General features: G+C 43.9%; 1 protein-coding gene across 2 annotated transcripts in view; it reads right to left on the bottom strand.

Annotated features, from left to right (window-relative positions):
* The window catches only part of DCUN1D5 (defective in cullin neddylation 1 domain containing 5), a 77,188-nt gene extending 58,545 nt beyond the window's left edge, over positions 1 to 18,643 (bottom strand). Inside the window, exons 1-3 of one of the 2 annotated variants that reach the window (XM_036324565.1) lie at positions 18,424 to 18,643; positions 15,336 to 15,456; positions 11,717 to 11,780 (exon numbers count right to left, since the gene is read on the bottom strand). In XM_036324565.1, the coding sequence (XP_036180458.1) occupies positions 11,717 to 11,774 (58 nt within the window). In that variant the 5' untranslated portion in view covers positions 11,775 to 11,780; positions 15,336 to 15,456; positions 18,424 to 18,643. The remainder of the gene's footprint in view (positions 1 to 11,716; positions 11,781 to 15,335; positions 15,457 to 18,423) is intronic. The other variant, XM_036324564.1, reaches the window with a different exon arrangement.
* Between the last annotated feature and the right edge of the window lie 1,336 nt (positions 18,644 to 19,979).

The following is a 19,979-nucleotide window of genomic DNA, read 5'->3' as shown; positions in this document are numbered from 1 at the left end:
TGCGATCAGCCATAGTAGAAATGAGTTTAAAGTACTGCAATGTTTGAGGATGTTTCAGAAAGTTGTCTCTTAAAACAAATATGAGATCAGAGGATTCTGCTTATAGTGAATGGTTAGTAAAACTTGGGTGTGGCAAACTTGATAGCAGTTTTCATTTAGGAATAGATATTATTGAAATCCCCCATGAAATGATTTGTAACAGATCTATTATTGAAACCACCTTTGGAAATAGTATATCTATAGATAATAATAAAAATATATCTAAACGTGCAATTCTTTCTCCAAAAAATGAGCATGTTCAAAAATTAAATGAAAAATTTTTGGATATACATGATGCAGAGTTTCACACATATTTGAGTGATGATTCCGTTGACTCCACAGATGATGCTGAAAAGGAAAATTTTCCCATTGAATTTCTTAATAGTATTACTCCTTCAGGAATGCCGTGTCATAAATTAAAATTGAAAGTGGGTGCAATTATCATGCTATTGAGAAATCTCAATAGTAAATGGGATCGTTGTAATGGTACCAGATTTATTATCAAAAGATTACTACCGGAGAACCAAGAAGGCGGCATAGGTAAACACCGGAAATTGCTGCCTCCCAGAACAACTTCAAAAATACAACTAACCCTAACTGGTTTGGATCAAAGGATAGAGCATCGGCCTAGGGACTCAAGGGTCCCAGGTTTGATTCCAGTCAAGGGCAGGTACCTTGGTTGCAGGTACATACCCAATAGGGAGTGTGCAGGAGGCAGCTGATCGATGTTTCCCTCTCATCGACGTTTCTAATTCTCTATCCCTCTCCCTTCCTCTCTATAAGAAATCAATAAAATATATTTTTTAAAAAATACAACTAAAAAACAAAATGAACATCATCCAGAACTATAGAAAGGCTGGCTGAGTGGAAATTCTACAACTAGTAGAGAAGGTGCGGTGTGGAAGTAAAGTGCAGAGGTATGGAGGCGCACGCGGCAAGGGCTGGCTGCTGAGGACACGGTTGTCTTTTTGAATCTGGGGGGAGTCACAAGGTCCCGAGTGCTCTGAACTCCGGTTCCGGGTGAGTCTCTGGGGACCCAGACTCATATGGGGAGAAACAGGACTGTCTGGCAGCGGGCAGAACTGGGAACTTGAGGGCAGCCTTCCCTCAGAGGAGCTTGCAGCAATTACCGGGACACTGAGACGCAGGGCCCCTTAGGGCAGGGCTGAGGATCAGCCATAGCTGTTTGCTCCGCCCTGTTGATTCCGAGACCCCACCCCACCCAGGCTGTGGCAGAGGCTTTTGCATATGAATGCCCTGGCCCTTTGCAACCTGAAAATTACCTAACAAATTGCAGCTGGGCCAGACAGACCCAGAACTTCCAAGAGAAGGCCCAAGGCCCCACAGCAGCTTGCACTGCTTCACAGCTGGGCCTCATCTGGGCACCTCCAAACCCCAAAAAAGGAAGGGGAATCTGCAGATCTCTTCGTAGCTCCTGCTGGGTAGCCTCAGGAAGAGGCTAAACTAGCACCTCCTTAGATCCAGGAGCCAGTGTACCCAGTGGTCAGAGTGGGACCATCCAGATTACAACTCCTCAGATCCATAAGGGATACACTCAGGGGGCAGACGCAGTGAGCACCAAAGCCCCACTGAAGAAAGTCTTGCCCCAGAAGGGTGTCTTCAACACAGAAGTTCTCCCACTGCAGACACAGCTGATTCTCACTGCCAATTGGCCTGGAGGTCAATTCCTCCCAGTGATACCTACAACAATCAAGGCTTAACTACAACAAGACTGTGCACAAAGCCCACAAGGGGGTACACCAAGAGTGTCCACCTCAGGTAACTGGGGAGGCTGAGCCACTGGGCCCTATAGGACACCTAGCACACAAAACCATGCTACCAACACAGGGAAGCAGGCAAAATGCAGAGACAAAGAAACAGGTCACAAATGACAGAAATGGAGGAAAGCAAACGATTGGATATAGAGTTCAAAACCACGTTTATAAGGTTTTTCAAGAATTTTCTGGAAACAGCCAATAAATTTAGTGAGACCCTGGAGGATATGAAAAAAGACCAACTAGAAATTAAGCATACACTGACTGAAATAAAGAATAATATACAGAGATCCAACAGCAGACAAGAGAATCCCAAGAATCAAGTCAAAGATTTGAAGTACGAAGAAACAAAAAATACCCAACCGAAAAAGCAAAAAGAAAAAAGAATAAAAAAATATGAAGATAGTGTAAGGAGCCTCTGGGACAGCTTCAAGCACACCAACATCCAAATTATAGGGGTGCCAGAAGAAGAGAGAGGGCAAGATATTGCAAACCTATTTGAAGAAATAATGACAGAAAACTTCCCCTACTGGGTGAAAGAAACAGACTTACAAGTCCAGGAAGCGCAGAGAACCCCAAACAAAAGGAATCCAAAGAGGACCACGCCAAGACACATCATAATTAAAATATCATTCAGAATTGAAGGTCAGATAAACAGCTTCACAGGTAAGAAAAAGCTAAAGGAGTTCATCACCACCAAACCAGCATTATATGAAATGCTGAAAGGTATTCTTTAAGAAGAGGAAGAAGAAAAAGGAACTCTTACCATTTGCCACAGCATGGATGGAACTAGAGAGCTTTATGCTAAGTGAAATAAGCCAGTCAGAGAAGGATAAATACCACATGATCTCAATCATTTGTGGAATATAATGAACAACATAAACTGATGAACAAGGACTGATCCAGAGACAGAGAGGCATTGAATGGACTGTCAGGCCTTAGAGGGAAGGTAGGGGAGGATAGGGGTAAGGGGGAAAGATCAACCAAAGGACTTACATGCAAGAATATAGGTCTAACCAATGGACACGGACAACGGGGGGTGAGGGCATGAGCGGGGGGGGGGGGGGGGAGGTAAGGGGTAACGTGGGATAAGGACACATACGTAATATCTTAATCAATAAAAAATATATTTAAAAAAAATAAAAAATAAAATAAAATGCCAAGCGCAATGCCAAAGGCAAAGAGAGAATCTTAAAAGCAGCAAGAGAAAGACTGTCAGTTACGTACAAGGGGATACCCATATGACTGTCAGCTGATTTCTCAACAGAAACTTTGCAGGCCAGAAGGGAGTGGCAAGAAATATTCAAAGTGATGATCAGCAAGAACCTACAACCAAGATTACTTTATCCAGCAAAGCTATCATTCAGAATTGAAGGTCAGATAAAGAGCTTCACAGATAAGAAAAAGCTAAAGGAGTTCATCACCACCAAACCAGTATTATATGAAATGCTGAAAGTTGTTCTTTAACAAGAGGAAGAAGAAGAAAAAGGTAAAGATACAAATTATGATCAGCAAATACATATCTATCTACAAGTGAATCTAAAAATCAAGTGAATAAAAAATCTGATGAACAGCGTAAACTGGTGAATATAATAGAACCACTGGCATAGAAAGGGAGTGGACTGACAATTCTTGGGGGGAAAGAGGTGTGGGGGCGCAGGAAGAGACTGGACAAAAATCGTACACCTATGGATGAGGACAGTGGGAGGGGTAAGGGCAGAGGGTGGGGTGGGAACTGGGTGGAGGAGAACTATGGGGGGAAATAAGAGGAACTGTAATAATCTGAACAATAAAGATTTAATTAAAAAATTACTACCTAACGTTATCAAAGCTGAAGTATTAACCGGATGAGCAGAATGAGAGGTTGTTCTGATTCCAAGAATTGATTTGTCCCCATCTGACACTGGTCTCCCATTTAAATTAATTCGACGAGCTTCCCATGATGCCAGTATTTGCAATGATTATTAATAAATCACAAGGACAAACTCTAGACAGAGTAGGAATATTCCTACCTGAACCCGTTTTCGCACATAGTCAGTTATATGTTGCTTTCTCTCGAGTTCAAAGAGCGTGTGATGTTAAAGTTGTAAATACTTTATCCCAAGGGAAATTAGTCAAGCACTCTGAAAGTGTTTTTACTCTTAATGTGGTATACAGGGAGATATTAGAATAAGTTTAATCACTTTATCAGTCATTATCTGCATCAGTGTTGTTTTTATATCATGAGTTTGTTGTTGTTATATCATTTTATTATTGTTTATCTAATCTAATAAAAGAGAAACATGGTACTTGGCGTATGACCGCTACCCTTCCCATTGGCTAATCAGGGAGATATGCAAATTAACTGTCAGCCAAGATTGCGGCCGGCAGCCAGGCAGCTTGAAACTAACATGAGGCTTGCTTGCTTCAGTGACAGAGGATTCGAACGTTCCCCACCTGCCTTGCAGGCCTCTGAGCTGGCAGTTTGAAACATTTTAACAAATATAGAAGCTAAACAAAACCCCAGAAACTAGCTTTCAGCGAGCTGGGATCTCAGAGCTGGAGTTATACATTGTTTTGATTACCTACTTTCAGGAGCGGAGGCCTAAGAGCTGGAGCCTCAGAGCTAAAGCTGGCCCAGAATTAAAAAGAAAAAAAGGAGCGGTTGGGAGCTTCCGTCACCCGCCAGCCTGAAAACAGCCCTCAGCTCCTCACCCAGACTGGCCAGGCACCCCAGTGGGGACCCCCACACTGAAGGGTGTGACCAGCTACAAACAGCCCTCAGCCCCTCACCCAGACTGGCCAGGCACCCCAGTGGGGACCCCAACCCTGAAGGGTATGTGACCAGCTGCAAACAGCCCTCAGCCCCTCACCCAGACTGGCCAGGCACCCCAGTGGGGACCCCAACCCTGAAGGATGTGTGACCAGCTGCAAACAGCCATCATCCCCTCACCCAGGCTGGCCAGGCACCCCAGTGGGGACCCCCACCCTGATCCAGAACACCATCAGGGCAAACCAGCCAGCCCCACCCCTGCACCAGGCCTCTATCCTATATAGTAAAAGGGTAATATGCCTCCCAGCACCAGGATCAGCGGAGCTGAGAGGCCTCCCGGCACCGGGATCAGCGTGACAGGGGAAAGCGCCCAAACCCCCTGATCGCCCTTCGGCTCTGTGTGTGACAGGGGGTGGGGCCACAACCTCCCTATCCGCCCTGCTCTGTTCGTGACAGGGGAAGGCGCCCCAACCTCCTGATCAGCCCTGCTCTGTGCCTGATACGGGGGAGCTCCCCAACCTCTGATTGCCCTGCAGCTCTGTGTGTGACAGGGTGCGGTGCCCCAACCTCCTGACTGGCCCTGCTCTGTGTGTGATAGGGTGCGGCACCCCAACCCCCCCCCCCCACCCATGGGCCCTGCTCTCTGTGTGACAGGGTAGAGCCATAACCTCGCCATCGGCCCTGCCCTGAGTGTGAGAGTGGCGGCACCCCAACCCCCTGATCGGCCCTGCTCTGTGGGTGATAGAGGGCGGCGCCACAACCCCCAGCCCTCCCACGGGCCCTGCTCTGTGTGTGATGGGGTAGAGCCATAACCTCCCCATCAGCCCTGCCCTGAGTGTGAGAGTGGTGGCATCCCAACCCCCTGATCGGCCCTGCCCTGTGGGTGATAGAGGGCAGCGCCCCAACCCCCTGACCCGCTCTGCTCTGTGTGTGACAGGGGACAGTGCCCCAACTCCCCTATCGGCCCTACTCTCTGAGTGACAGGGGGGAGCTCCTCAACCCCCTGATGGGCCCTGCTCTGTGCGTGACAGGGGGCAGCGCCCCAACCCCCGGATTGGCCCTGCTCTGTGCATGACAGGGGGTGGTGCCGCAACCTCCCCATCGACCCTGCCTTGAGTGTGACAGGGGGCGGTGCCCCAATCCCCCAATCGGCCCTACCCTGAGCGTGACTGAGGGTGGCATCGCAAACTCCCTATCTGCCCTGCTCTGTGCATGACAGGGGGCGGCGCCCCAACTCCCCAATCAGCCCTGCTCTGAGCCCCACCAGGGGCTGCACCTAGGGATTGGGCCTGCCCTCTGCCACCCGGGAGCAGGCCTAAGCCAGCAGGGCGTTATCTCCCGAGGGGTCCCAGACTGCATGAGGGCACAGGCCAGGCTGAGGGGCGCCCCCTTCCCCCCGAGTACACAAATTTTTGTGCACCGGGCCTCTAGTTTATTAATAAAATTATGTATTATTTTCATACACATTGTACTCATTTCCTTTTATCTCTCACACTTTTATTATAGAGAAACGGCAAATAGCAATATTCAAATATTTCCTCTCATTCCCTTTCAATGTGCATGAATTTCGTGCACCGGGCCACTAGTCCTATATAATAAAAGGGTAATATGCAAATTGCCCCTAACAGCATAAGGACTGGGAATGACTGGTCACTATGACACACACTGACCACCAGGGGGCAGATACTCAATGCAGGAGCTGCCCTCTGGTGGTCAGTGCGCTCCCACAGGGGGAGCTCTGCTTAGCCACAAGCCAGGCTGATGGCTGCCAGCACAGTGGTGGTGTCGGGAGCCTCTCCCACCTCCTCAGCAGCACTAAGGATGTCTGATTGCAGCTTAGGTCTGCTCCCTGCTGGTAACTGGACATCCCCCAAGGGTTGCCGGGCTGCCAGAAGGATGTCTCACTGCCAGCTTGGGCCCGATCCCCCAGGGAGTGGGCCTAAGCCAGCAGATGGACATCCTCCGAGGGGTCCCAGACTGCAAGAAGGCATAGGCCAGGCTGAGGGACCACCCCACAAGTGCACAAATTTTTGTGCACTGGGCCTCTAGTATACAATAAAAGCCCAGGGACTGTTACCACATAACAAACAGAATGACCAAGGACCAGACAACCAGCCAGTAGCTATGATAAGCACTGACCCAACCACCAGTAGCTATGACAAGCACTGACCCAACCTTGCTGTCAGCACCCTGACATCCCCGAATCCCATTCACCTGCACCCCGGAACCTGACAGCTGGGAGGCAGGAGAACCATTCTTTGCATAAATCTGCCATTGGTCAGCTTGCTGTCCGCACCCTGACAGCCCAGAATCCTGTTCACCCGCAACCTGGACCCTGACAGCAGGTATTAACAGGATCTGCAGAAGGAGAGGTTGTTCTGATTCTAAGAATTTATTTGTCCCTGTCTGACACTGGCCTCCCATTTAAATTAATTAGTTTCCCGTGATGACAATAAATCACAAGGACAAACTTTAGACAGAGTAGGAATATTCCTACCTGAACCCGTTTTCAGACATGGTCAGTTATATGTTGCTTTCTCTTGAGTTCAAAGAGCATGTGACGTTAAAGTTGTAAATACTTCATCACAAAGGAAATTAGTCAAGCACTCTGAAAGTGTTTTTACTCTAAATGTGGTATACAGAGAGATATTGGAATAAGTTTAATCATTTATCTGTCATTGTTTGTATCAATGTTGTTTTTATATCATCTTTTTGTTTTTATATCATGTTTTTTATAGTTTTTATATGTTTTTGTTGTTTTCATATCATGTCTTTGTTGTTGTTATATCATGTTGTTATTGTTTATTTATTAATAAATTTAAATATTATTTTCATATACATTTTACTAATTTTCTTTAATCTCTGACACTTCTATTATAGAGAAAGGGCAAATAGTGATATTAAAATATTTCTTCTAATTAATTCCCTTTCAATGTGCACAAATTTGTGTACCAGGCCACTAGTCTAAACTAGTATATATAAAAGGCTAATATGCTAAATGCCCAACCGGTCACTATAACACACACTGACCACCAGGGGGCAGACGCTCAACACAGGAGCTGCCGTGATGCATACTGGCCATTTACAGAGAAACGGCACTGAGGACCTGGAGCCCACAAACCAACACTTGGCTTCCCCCAAGTGGGACATAGGCCCTGCCATCACCCCAGAGCGACACCCCACCAAATCGCAGACGACTCTCCCAAAACCCCATGGTGCAAAATGCAGCCCACAGCCCAGCCTGGAAACGGTTGCTGTGGGCGCCAGGTAATGACTTCATGTAGCAGCGCCCGGCTTCCTCTCCCTAGCGACTAGCCTCCTTGGAGTTTCTTCAGACCAGGAACAGGACTTGCTTCATAGCCAGGTGGAAACATTTTACACTTTAACCAAATGTCTGTTAAGCTTTTTCCTGTGCCTCATCTCATTTGATCTTCACAGAAGTCCTGGAGAAGGTAGATAAAAGACTCAGTGGAATCCTATTTTCTTTTCATTAGCTGGAAAACAGAGCTTTAAAAAGCTTAGAAACTTGACCCGACTAAAAAGAAGGAATGGTGGACCTTGAAAATGACTTCAGGTTTTCTCACTGTGCAGAATATAGTCAAACACTGCTGCAGTTAAATATTTTCCCTGTATGATCTACAATAATAATCTGCTTCGTGTTGATATTTACTGCTGTGTTGCTGACAATTACCTGAAAGAGAAGTTGGGGTGCTTCACTGGGCTGGAAAACGTTTAGCTAAATCAGAAATCGGGTCTGATTAAGCAAGTTTATTACATATATATATATATATGTATTATATATATATATGGCTAAGTTGATTCGTGCATGTGCATTACATGTAAAGCTCTCACTGGCGCCAATCACGTGTGTATTTTCATCTGTCATTGTCAATCATAATTTGCTTGACAGTTCTATTATAGAGAAAGGGCGAATAGCGATATTAAAATATTTCTTCTAATTAATTTCCTTTCAATGTGCACGGATTCGTGCACCAGGCCACTAGTGCAGCCATGAAAAAGAAGGAACTCTTATCTTTTGTAACAGTATGGATGGACCTGGAGATTACTGTGAAATAAGCCAGTCAGAGAAAGACAAATACCATAAGATCTCACTTATATGTGGAATATAATGAACAAAATAAACTGATGAACAAATAGAAACAGAGGGCATGGATACATGGAACAGACTGTGCACCTGTCAGACAGGAGGAGGTTGGGGGGACTGGATGAAAGAAGTTAAAGACATTAGCCAGAAAACATATATGCATAACCCACAGACACAGAAAGCAATGTGGTGATAGCCAGAGGAGAAGCAGAGACAGGGGTTGGGTGGAGGTGGGCAAAGGAGGGGAAAATCGGGACATCTCTAATAGTGTTGTCAACAATTAAGCTAAAAAAAACTAACTTTAAAAAAAACAGATGCCCTTGAAATTGTTTTAATCAGATTTTGTTTTTGAAATAACGCTCAGTACTTCTTATAAGAAACCCCAAAGGAAAAATTTACTACCAAGGAAAGTTTTGCTTTCTTTGAGAGATATTCACCTGTCTTTCTCTTAGATAATATTATGTAAATGATTACATACTCTTTTCACTGTGACAGCCAGAAAGCTTAGAGCCATATCTGAAGCTCTTGGGCCCTTACTGCCTGCACATTTGTGTTTTCTTCCCCTGCCTCTCATGATTGTGTTCTACTGGTCTATGTATTTTCTGAATCACTTCTTTATTCTTATTAGTATTTTAGAATTATTGTTTTTGTAGTATTGTCCTTTAAAGCTAATTCAGTCATTTATGGAATAAGATACAATCTAACTAACCAAACAAAAATACACAGCATAAACACAACAGCCTCGTAATGAATCATGCAGATGCAGTCCTAGCATGCCACCGAAAATCACTCTTTTGCTGTAAACCTAGTCAGATGGGGCAAGAAAACCAGATGGCACAGGAAACCTCTCTATGCAAAGAAAGAGCAGCTGAAGAGCATGGAAGGCCCTTCCTGAATGAGCAGAGCACAGTTAGGGCAGCCAGTGCCAGCAGCAGCAGAGAACTAGAAAGTGTCAAGCTCTGGGAAGTTATGGGCTGGATCGAGACTAGAGGGAAGCCAACTATATTCCCTGAAATACTATTAGAAAATAATTGAACTTACTACAAATATTTTTTCAAAACTACAGAAGTGTATTTATAATTCCTCCTTTTAAAAAATAACTAAAATTAAAGATAATTTTGAAAGGACTGGAGACTTCTGCTTTCAATCAAGATGAAGTAACAGGAACTGAACTTATCCTCCTGCCTAAAGCAACCCTCTCCTTCCAACAAACAAAAAAGAGAAAAATATGGAAGACACTGGTTAATGAAACTGGTTAATCAATCAAACAAGGAGAGTGATTGTTTAAAAAAGTGTTTAGGCCACAATATAATGAAGGAAAATCCAGGCTGAGCCCAGCAAAGACCTTGAGTTGAAGAAACAGAGCTGAGCCCTGGCCAGTGTGCCTAAGGGGTTAGAACATCGGCCTGTGCACCTAAAGATTTCAGGTTTGATCCCCAGGCAGGGGCGTGCGAGAGGTCACCAATCAATGGATATGTCTCTCTCACATCAATGTCTCTCTCTCTCTCTCTCCCCCTCCCTCCCTCCTTCCTTCCCTCTCTTCCTTCCACTCTCTCTAAAGAAATTATCAATGGAAAAAATATCCTCAGATGAGGATAACAAAAACAACAACAAAAAAAGAGACAGAGCTGTGAGTCTAGAAAGAACAAGACAAATAGAGGTTCTTATATTATATGTGAAGTGCTAAATATTAGTTGAAGGTAGACTATAAGTTAAAGAGTTGCATATGGGTATTCACTGCAATTCATGTGAAATAGCCAAATACTGAAGCAAACTCAGTCTATCAACACATGAATGGATAAGCAAACTGGTATATATTTATACAATAAGATCTAATAATAGAAAGAAATGACATGTTCATACATACAACAAAAAAAAAGAATCTTAAGCCCGGCCAGCATGGTTCAGTGGTTGAGCATCGACCTATGAACCAGGAGGTCATGGTTCAATTCCTGGTCCGGGCACATGCCTGGCTTGAGGGCTCAATCCTCAGTGTTGGGTGTGCAGGAGGCAGCCGATAGATAGTTCTCTCATTATTGATGTTTCTATCTCTCTCTCCCTCTCCCTTCCTCTCTGAAATCAATTAAAAAAATATTTTAAAATCTTTTAAAAATTATACTGAGAGAAAAAAACTAGACAACTGCACATATGGTATTACATTTATATAAAACTCTGTAAGACACAAATTAATGTACAGAGTCAAAAAAACAGATTGATGGTTGCCTGGTGGTGATGTGGAAAAGACAGATTACAAAGGGCACAAAGAAACTTGAGAATGATAGATTGCAGTGATGGTTTTTACATATGTAAAACTTAAAAAATTATACACATTAAAATATGTGCAATTTATTGTATATAAACTATTCCTCAATAAATCTGTTTAAAAAACAATTCTGGACTTAAATAAGGTTAAAGACCAGAAATATTTAGATTACCTATAGTGCTCTGGCTCCGCAGAGTAAAAATAAAAAAGATGAAAGCTAGAATAAAATATCTATAGTTTTTAAGGGTTAGAATAGATTAGAGAAACTAACTACTCAAATACTTTCTTATTAGAAATAAAAGAAGTCCCAGAAAAGTATAGTGACTTGCCCAACGTGTAACAACTAGAGTTAAGGGCTTACTAAACTGTTTAAGATCCATAATGGTAAGGATTATATTACTTAGGTCACCACTGTATCCCTTCATACCTAGCACGATGCGTGGGACATAGTAAAAGCTCAATAAATATTTATTAAAACGGAGAGTGAAAAGGAAGATAAAAGGCAAGAAAATCTCCCTTACAATATGACTGAACATTTCTCCCTAACTTCAATTCTCCAATTTCTAACAAAGATGAAAAAATTAAGCAGTGCCTTTAATATCACAACTATAAGAGAATAAATTATAGTCTATATTTTTAGCTTACTGGATAGTTTATTGTATTCTAATGCTTAAAAATTTCAAATTCACGTTACCAACTTTTAAACAAGCAGAATAGAAAATACTCCATTCGGAAGATTAGTGACATTTTCAAATTTAAGAAAATTAAGGAAAAGTACTTACCAAAAATTTCTCCACTTTTGGCATATTCTGTCACAAGATACATGTTTTTGGTCCCCATTACCTACTGATAAATAATTCCATATTAGTCTGACAGGAAAGAATTGCAATTTGCCACAATATTCAGGAGTTACTTACTTTAAAATTACTAATAAAAATGTCAAAGTTATGAACAATTCAGAAGCTGGCCAAGTTTACTAAAGACAGTATCTTTATGCTAACACTTTGGTGAAAAATCTAGATCCCTTGCTCTTTCAAGTATGGTCCATGGACCAGCATCAGCAGCACTGCCCAGGTGTCTGTTAGAAATGTAGGATCTCAGGCTCCACCCAGACCTACTGACACAGATCCACTTTTTTTTTTAATATATTTTATTGATTTTTTACAGAGAGGAAGGGAGAGGGATAGAGAGTTAGAAACATCAATGAGAGAGAAACATCGATCAGCTGCCTCCTGCACACTCCCTACTGGGTATGTGCCCACAACCAAGGTACATGCCCTTGACGGGAATCGAACCTGGGACCCTTGAGTCCGCAGGCCGACACTCCATCCACTGAGCCAAACCGGTTAGGGCCAGATCCACTTTTTAACAAACTCCCCAGGTAATTATTATGCACATTCAAGTTTGAAAAATGCTAACGTAGGTAACAGTTTTGAAGATTAAGTTTTTACCACCTCCTCACTGACTTTTGTAGCCCTGTGTTATATGGTATTCTCTGATCAAGGAAAGGAGAATAAAATACAGCTCAGTTATACCTGTAACCTAGCAAACCTGGCACAATGTGATATTCCTCCTACAATACTTTAATACTGTAACATAGTATTATTATTTTAAAACATTGCTCAAAAGCTCTTCATAACTCCACTGCTATATACATTTTTATTTAAATTAGTTTTTCTAGGTTCAGAAAAGCCTGTCATTGTCATAAACTTGATTTTTTCAAACTATACTGAACCAAAAGGAAATGAATTTATAGATTCAAAGGTGTGAGTTTTATATCGCTTCTCTGTAACTATCTGTAGAGAGCGCCTGGGAGAGCACCTGAGCAAAGGTGGTCGGCTGAGTCCAGGGCGTTGGCAAAACCACATCCTGGAAACATACCTGGCCAAAGGCAAGAATATTGTCAGTCCTGACCTATAGCTCAGCCAAGCCTGACAATTACGAGAAGCCACAAGAATGAAGAACTGCAGCTTGATCTTTAAGCATGATTTCACATAATTTCCTTTGTCTTAAACTCTAGTAAAACTTCCTGGTATTATGCTGTATATAATAAACTAGCTCTGGGTCACTGTCTCTCCATCCGAGAACAGTGTCCCACCTGGTCCCAGCTTTACTTACTGTCTCTGTGCCTGTCTCTTTTCCTCAATCCCCAATCGCCCCTACTCAGGACTCGTTCACTCTCTAGCCTTGCTGGTCACAGCTGAAGAATCCCCATAACTATCTACCGTTTTATAGACTGGCACATGCTAACAGCATAAAATTGAACTGCTATCTACTGAAAGGCTAAAGCAAATTTGCTCTAACATGTAGGAATAGGACTTCATAGGCCAGAAGACTAAAAGCTACCTACAATTTAGGTCTAAACAAATCAAACAGCAAATCATTTAGTTCAAATAAGCATAGAATTATCATGTGAAGCCTCATATTTTAACCACAGTTTGGCCTGGGTCCATTAGAGACTTCTAAGAATGTGATTATTTTCTTATAAGTATCCTCTTTAGAAATTTTTGTTTTTAAAGCAAAGGGAGAAATATTCTGGTATACATTTGACCTAAAAGGTCCTCTATAGTTTTAGAACTTCAGGAATTGTTTTGAGTGGCACACCACAGTCTCTCATTTTTAGCTACTGATAATGCTAATGGTCCCCACACCTCTTTAACTGCAAATTTCTACCAATAAAAAGTTGTTTTGCCAAATACAGATATGTATGTACATATGCATGTACATGTATATATACATAAAATCTGTATGTGTATTTATGAATATACTAGAGGCCCAATGCATGAAATTTGTGCAAGGGGCTTGGCCCTCCACCACCACCACGGCTGCCTCTGCCTCCGTGGTGCTGCGGCTTAGTCTGGAAGGTCGTCCAGAAGGTTGCCCAGTCTAATTAGCATATTATGCTTTTATTATTATAGACCCATAAAGAGATACAAATTACATACTCATGCCACTGTCTAAATACTTTAGGTACATTAGAAAATGCACACAAGAAGATAAATCTACAAAATACACATAATTAGAACTTCTGATATTATCTTAAACCCCAATGGATATTTATGCTAACCCATTTCACTGCACACAGTAGTGTGCTAAGCCCAGGTCTCTGAGGGGGAAAAAAAGTCCTGACTACTTCTGTGGTGTATATACTCCTACCATTGCTGATTTTGAGCTACTAACATGATATTAATTTGCAAAATTTCTGAAAATTTAACAATCAGCTCTCACTGGCCAGTACAGCTGAGCCTAGCATACTACTAAGTACACACATCATACTTGGGAGATCAAAGTCATAGTCCAGCATACTGTAACATTTTAGTTTGAAACTAGTTTTCCAATATAAAAAAATTCTACAAATTAATAAAAATATTATAAGCATTTGGTATTACATTACTATTCCTAAACGTGAATTACTATTTAAAAATCTGAGAAAAATTTTCCTTTTAAAAAACATAGCTTATACTTAAAATGGGTGCAGTTTCATTTTATGAAGAATTATATCTTCAGGTGTTTTTTAAAAATGGCTCATTGACTTTATCTGATAAAAAAAACCTAAACAAAATAAGATTTGGCTCTAGGTATCACCAAGTATGCCACTAACTAATAAACTATTTTCAGCCTTTGTATTTCATAAAACAGTAACAGTATATTTTTTTAAATAAGCAAAACTCCATTGTCTTCATTAATGGTGCCACCATCAAAATCCAACAGGTTTAAGCACACAATCACAAATGTACAACTATAAGCTTTTTAAATAAATAACTTACAGTCTGAGATACAACTCAATTAAGCTAGTTTTTACTCTCTTAATTTTTTATTTGAACACAGTGGGGCCTTGACCCTTCGAGTTTAATTCGTTCCGTGACGGAGCTCGTAACTCAAATTACTCGTATGTCAAATCAATTGTGAACGAGTGAGACACGTGATGCTGGGCTGATGTTGTGGCGTTCACTGTGATGTTAGCTGGGCCAACTAGCAGTGGGGTATCTGAAGCTGGCTAGTAACCCGAATTTTAGCTCACAACTCAAAGCAAAAAATCGACCGAGAGACGGCTCGTATCTTGAAAAACTCATTAGTCGGGACACTTGTAAGTCAAGGCCCCACTGTATAGAAAGATGGATGTACTCAGCTTAATAAAAGCATAACATTATCTTTTTTTTTTTCTGGTTTAGACAAACAAGTCTATATTTTCTTTATTTTTTGGGGGGGGTATTACAAAGGTTTACCTTTATTAATTTCTTTTTATTCCATTTTTTAATTGTTTTATTGCTTAAAGTATTATAAAGAGTATAACATTATCTTTTTATTTACATTGAAAAACTAACATAAAAGAGAAAAATGATGATGCAATATAGAGAACTGAATGTGAGAAGCATGGAGAGTTGTAAGGTTAAGTCATACCTGATAAAGTCTGATCATGTGAGGATGGTCTCACATTATCATTATTTGTGCTTCTCAGTAGGTTTTCTCAAGATTCACTGCATCCAGCTGAGATTTATCTATAATTATCGCCACCTGCATCCTATATAAAAATAAATACAATTAGTATAGAATGGTTAACATTTTCCAGTTAGAATCTTTTTTATTTTTATTGATTTTAGAGAGGAAGGGAGAGGGAGAGAGAGAAACATCAAAGATGAAAGAGAATCATAGATCGGCTGCCTTCTGCACACCCCCTACTAGGGATCAAGCCTGCAACCGCAACCCGGGCATATGCCCTTGACCAGAATAGAACCTGGGACCCTTCAGTCTGCAGGCTGACACTATCCACTGAGCCAAATCGGCTAGGGCTCCAATTAGAATCTTTTTAATAAATGACATCTGAGACTTTGCCTGTAGGTTTGTTCCTATGACAATGATGATAGCTAAATTAAATTCAATGCTCATTCATTCAACAAATATTTCTTAAACATCTACCACATGTAAGACAGTGTGGTAGATTTTGTTTGGGAGTGTCTTCAGTGTGCTATGAAGAATAACCCAGCAAAGTTACTTAAAACATATTTCTCTTTCAATCTGTCATAATTAAGTAGGAACCCAAACCACTCCAAGGTTGATAATTTGAAGGAGCGGAATTTGAAGATGAATAGCTAAGAAATCAGACGTCAACAATCATGTACTTTTCCAATGTAACCAAAAAAACCAAAAACCTATTTTTAAAAATTAGTAAATATTTGGTTAGGAAATAAGCCATTCTGACTTAAGTAAAATTTTCTGATAATTAGCACCCAAATGCAATTATAAGTTCTGAAAAAACTCTAAAATGTACTTCATAATTCTATGTACGTATTCTGAACATAATTCAGTTTTATGCTGTTTCAGGGTAATTTTTAATATCAGTTGTTAAAAATATGTATGTGCTATAACAGTGCAAGACCCTTAAAAGGTATCCAAGAAAATAGGTCTCAGCTTGTCAATTCCCTCACACTCCTGTTTATACAATGAGTTGTTCATTCTTTCCATCCAGCTACTCTGTCCTTTACTATTAATGCTACTGCAAGGTTTACTTCTTACCTTTCTACGTATTTCTAATTTACTGTCACAGCTTGTTTCCTGATTTGAATTACTTGTAACCCATACAAGAACTGAAGTTCCCAAGGGAAATCAGATTACTAAATTCCCCTTACCTCCTCCCTTCCACTCTCTCTAAAAATCAATGGGAAAAAAATATCCTTATTCCTCCAGTAAGGATTTAAAGAGCGGAAAAAAAGCTAGGAGTAGATTAAGCAATCTCACTATAGTCACATTATTTATCATTACAAATTTAATCTAAATTGCTAACAGAAATTTTTTTAAAATATATTTTTATTGATTTCAGAGAGGAAGGGAGAGGAAGGGGAGGGAAACATCAATGATGAGAATCATTGATTGGCCGCCTCCTGCACGCCCCCTACTGGGGAACGAGCCGGCAACCTGGGCATGCGTCCCAGATGGGAATCAGACCCGCAACCCCTCAGTCCACAGGACGAGGCTCTATCCACCGAGCCAAACCAGCTAGGGCCTAACAGAAATTTTAAGAGAGAAATCTGTGACTTTGGTCCTGATGCTAAAACTTGTCATATTTGGGTTACTTCAGGATCCATAGGGAGGGCAAAAAGTGACGAGGATGCAATGACATATACCCCTTTCTTTTTGGAAATGGACTCCATACGAAAACAAACAACAACATCAACAAAGCAAAAAACACAGTTAAGCCAACTTCTAAGAAAAATCACTCAGGTTTTCCAATGCCCTTTACCTTACACTGCCATTCTGAAAAATAAAAAGGTCCTATGTTATTCCATATTCAAACTCTAGTACATCCACCTTAATATGGGGAAACACTTAAAAGGATAGAAACTGGAAAAAACTAAACTGAAAAAAGGATGCGATTCCAGAACAATACCATAGGCAAAAACACCAGGTTTTATTCTCAAGAACAGTTCTGTTTCCACCGTTTTTTCTAACGTAATTTAATTTGCATGCCTTGAAATAGAGACCCTGAGGCAGACCCTGAGGCCGTAGGAGCCTGGAAGGAAGGGGACGGTTAGGTAAGAACGGAGACTTGTGAGGAAATGTGTGCGGTGCATTAGAATATGCAATGGGGGTGGGGGACGCGTGTTGAAGCAGCCGAGGCTTTACAAGTGCAGAGCGGTGTCCAGCGTCGCAGGGAACGCGTGTGCACAGCCAGGAGGCACACGTGGTAGAGCGACAGCCGGGGATAAGCAGGGCCCAGCCACCAACCGTCCAAATGCAGAGGTGACCATTGTCACCAGTTGCACTGTCTGGAGCAGCGGTTCTCAACCTGTGGGTCGCGACCCCTTTGGCGGCCCAACGACCTTTTCACAGGGGTCGCCTAAGACCATCCTGCATATCAGATATTTATATGACGATTCGTAACAGTAGCAACCTTACAGTTATGAAGTAGCAACAAAAATAATTTTATGGTTGGGTCACAACATGAGGAACTGTATTTAAAGGGCCCAGAAGGTTGAGAACCACTGGCTGGAGCGCTAGATCAAAGCCAGCCTGCCACCAAATCAGAGACACTGTCGGGCAACAGGAGGGAGAGATGACAGCGGCCATCCGGGCATTCTCGGCCACCGGGGTCCCTTCCTCGCGGGGCCGTGGGGGCGCCGAGGTCACGGGGACGCGCGATGCCCCGTCTCCGGAGTCCGAGCGCGGGCGTCCCCTCCTCGGGGCTGGCGGCGCCCCTCACCTCTGGACAAGGTTCCGCGAGGCCACCGCGGGTGGCGCAGGGAAGGCAAGGCCCCGGCTGGTCGGGTTTCCAATGGGACGACACTCGGTCCAAGTGACCCGGCCCCAACCCCGACCCCCTTGGCGCTCACCGACCGCCTGCACCTCCTGGGTCCTCAGTCCCAGGCCCACCTGCCTCAGCTGGTGACCCGGCCTCTGGGGTCTCCCCAGGCCCCGCTGCAGCCGCCCCTCTCGGAAAACAGCTCCTCTCCCGAACCCTCGCCTCAGACGCCGCCGCCGAGCCGGGCCGCACCTGCGTCTCGGTGAGCCGGTGCCGCCCCAGCTTCACCACGGCGAACTTGCCCTTGCCCAGCGTGCCCTCCATGCCCGGACCGGACCGGCTGCAAGTGCCTCGGGCCATCCGCCACGACCTGCGGGGCCCCGCGTCTCCACACGGCGAACTGGAGCGCGGGCGGCGCGGCTGAGCTCTGGCGACGGCCGCACGGCTCGCTTCTCCGCTGGGTGCCGCCAGTTCCGCCGGCCCCAGCCGAGCGCGCGCCGTCGCTTACGTACGTCGACGTCAGGGCTTGGGGGCGGGGCCTGGACTGGATTGGTCAGCGTGGAACAGCGCTGACTTGAGTAGCAGGAGGGAGGGAAGGAGAGAAGATGGGCGGGGCCTGGGCAGAGCTTTCCTTCCCGGCTCGGCGCTCTCAGCTCTCCGGCTGCCAGGGGCAGGGGTGCCCCTTGGGTCCCCAGTTCCTCAGCCTCCCAGAGGAAGGCCAAGAGCGAGTCCTGGAGGGCGGAGCGGAGGGGTGCCGGGACCTGGCCCGGGCCTGCGGTCTTCGACCCCAGCTCCCGGGTTCTCCGCCCACGCCGGCCCTTCCCGCCAAAAGCTCACCTGTGACTATGCTGTGTCCCACTTTTGGCTGGGGCAGGGAACTGTGGCTGGGCAATGCATTGCTCACAGGCTCGTTGTGTTTTGTTTTGTTTTTTGTTGTTTTGTTTTGTTTTCTCATTTGGTTACAAATCCGTTCACATTTTGATGTCTCCGAGGAGTTATTCTGACAGCGGCGTGGTTGCTTATAGATTAATAGAATGTTAGCGTTGAAGAGACCCTAGAGATCTCTTATTGCAGGGATCTGTAACCTCAACTGGACTTCTGAGCCTCAACCTCCCCCTAAAACGTATGCACATTTTTGCTTATTAGAGTTTGTCTCGGGCATTGGGACGATAGCTTTTATCAGATTCCCAAAAGTGTCGGTAACCCAGAAAAGATCAAGAAATCAAGCCCCAAGGAATGAAGGTAGCTTCCTAGGTCACTCAGGCAATGCTAGAGTTAGGGTTACAAATCACACCAGTCTTCCATATGCTGACCCAAGGAAAAGGTACAGTTATTTTAATACTAGAGGCCCGGTGCATGAAATTCATGCATGGAGGGGTAGTGTGTCCCTCAGCCTGGCCTGCACCCTCTCCAATCTGGGACCACTAGCTCCTAACTGCTTGCCTGCCTGCCTGATTGCCCCTAACCACTTCTGCCTGCCTGATCACCCCCTAACTGCTCCCCTGCCAGCCTGATCACCCCCTAACCACTCCCCTGCCAGCCCAATCGCCCACAACTGCCCTCCCTCGCCAGCCCAATCGCCCACAATTGCCCTCTGTTGTTGGCCTGATTGCCCCCAACTGCCATCCCCTGCCATGACCTGCCCCTTCTGCTGGGAACCGCCTCCTCCATGCCACGCAGAGCTGCAGGACCACCAGGTCTCACTGCGTGGAGCGGCCACCAGGCCCTGCCTCCGCTGTAACCACAGCCATCTTGTGGTGGCCATCTTGTTACAACATCATGCGAGGGCCTCACACGAGGGCGTGGGG

The sequence above is a fragment of the Myotis myotis genome, unplaced genomic scaffold (genome assembly GCF_014108235.1).
Source record: "Myotis myotis isolate mMyoMyo1 unplaced genomic scaffold, mMyoMyo1.p scaffold_m19_p_10, whole genome shotgun sequence".
NCBI classification, from domain to species: Eukaryota; Metazoa; Chordata; class Mammalia; order Chiroptera; family Vespertilionidae; genus Myotis; species Myotis myotis.
Note: the sequence above shows the minus strand (reverse complement) of the source record. Positions and strands in the feature narration are given on the sequence as shown.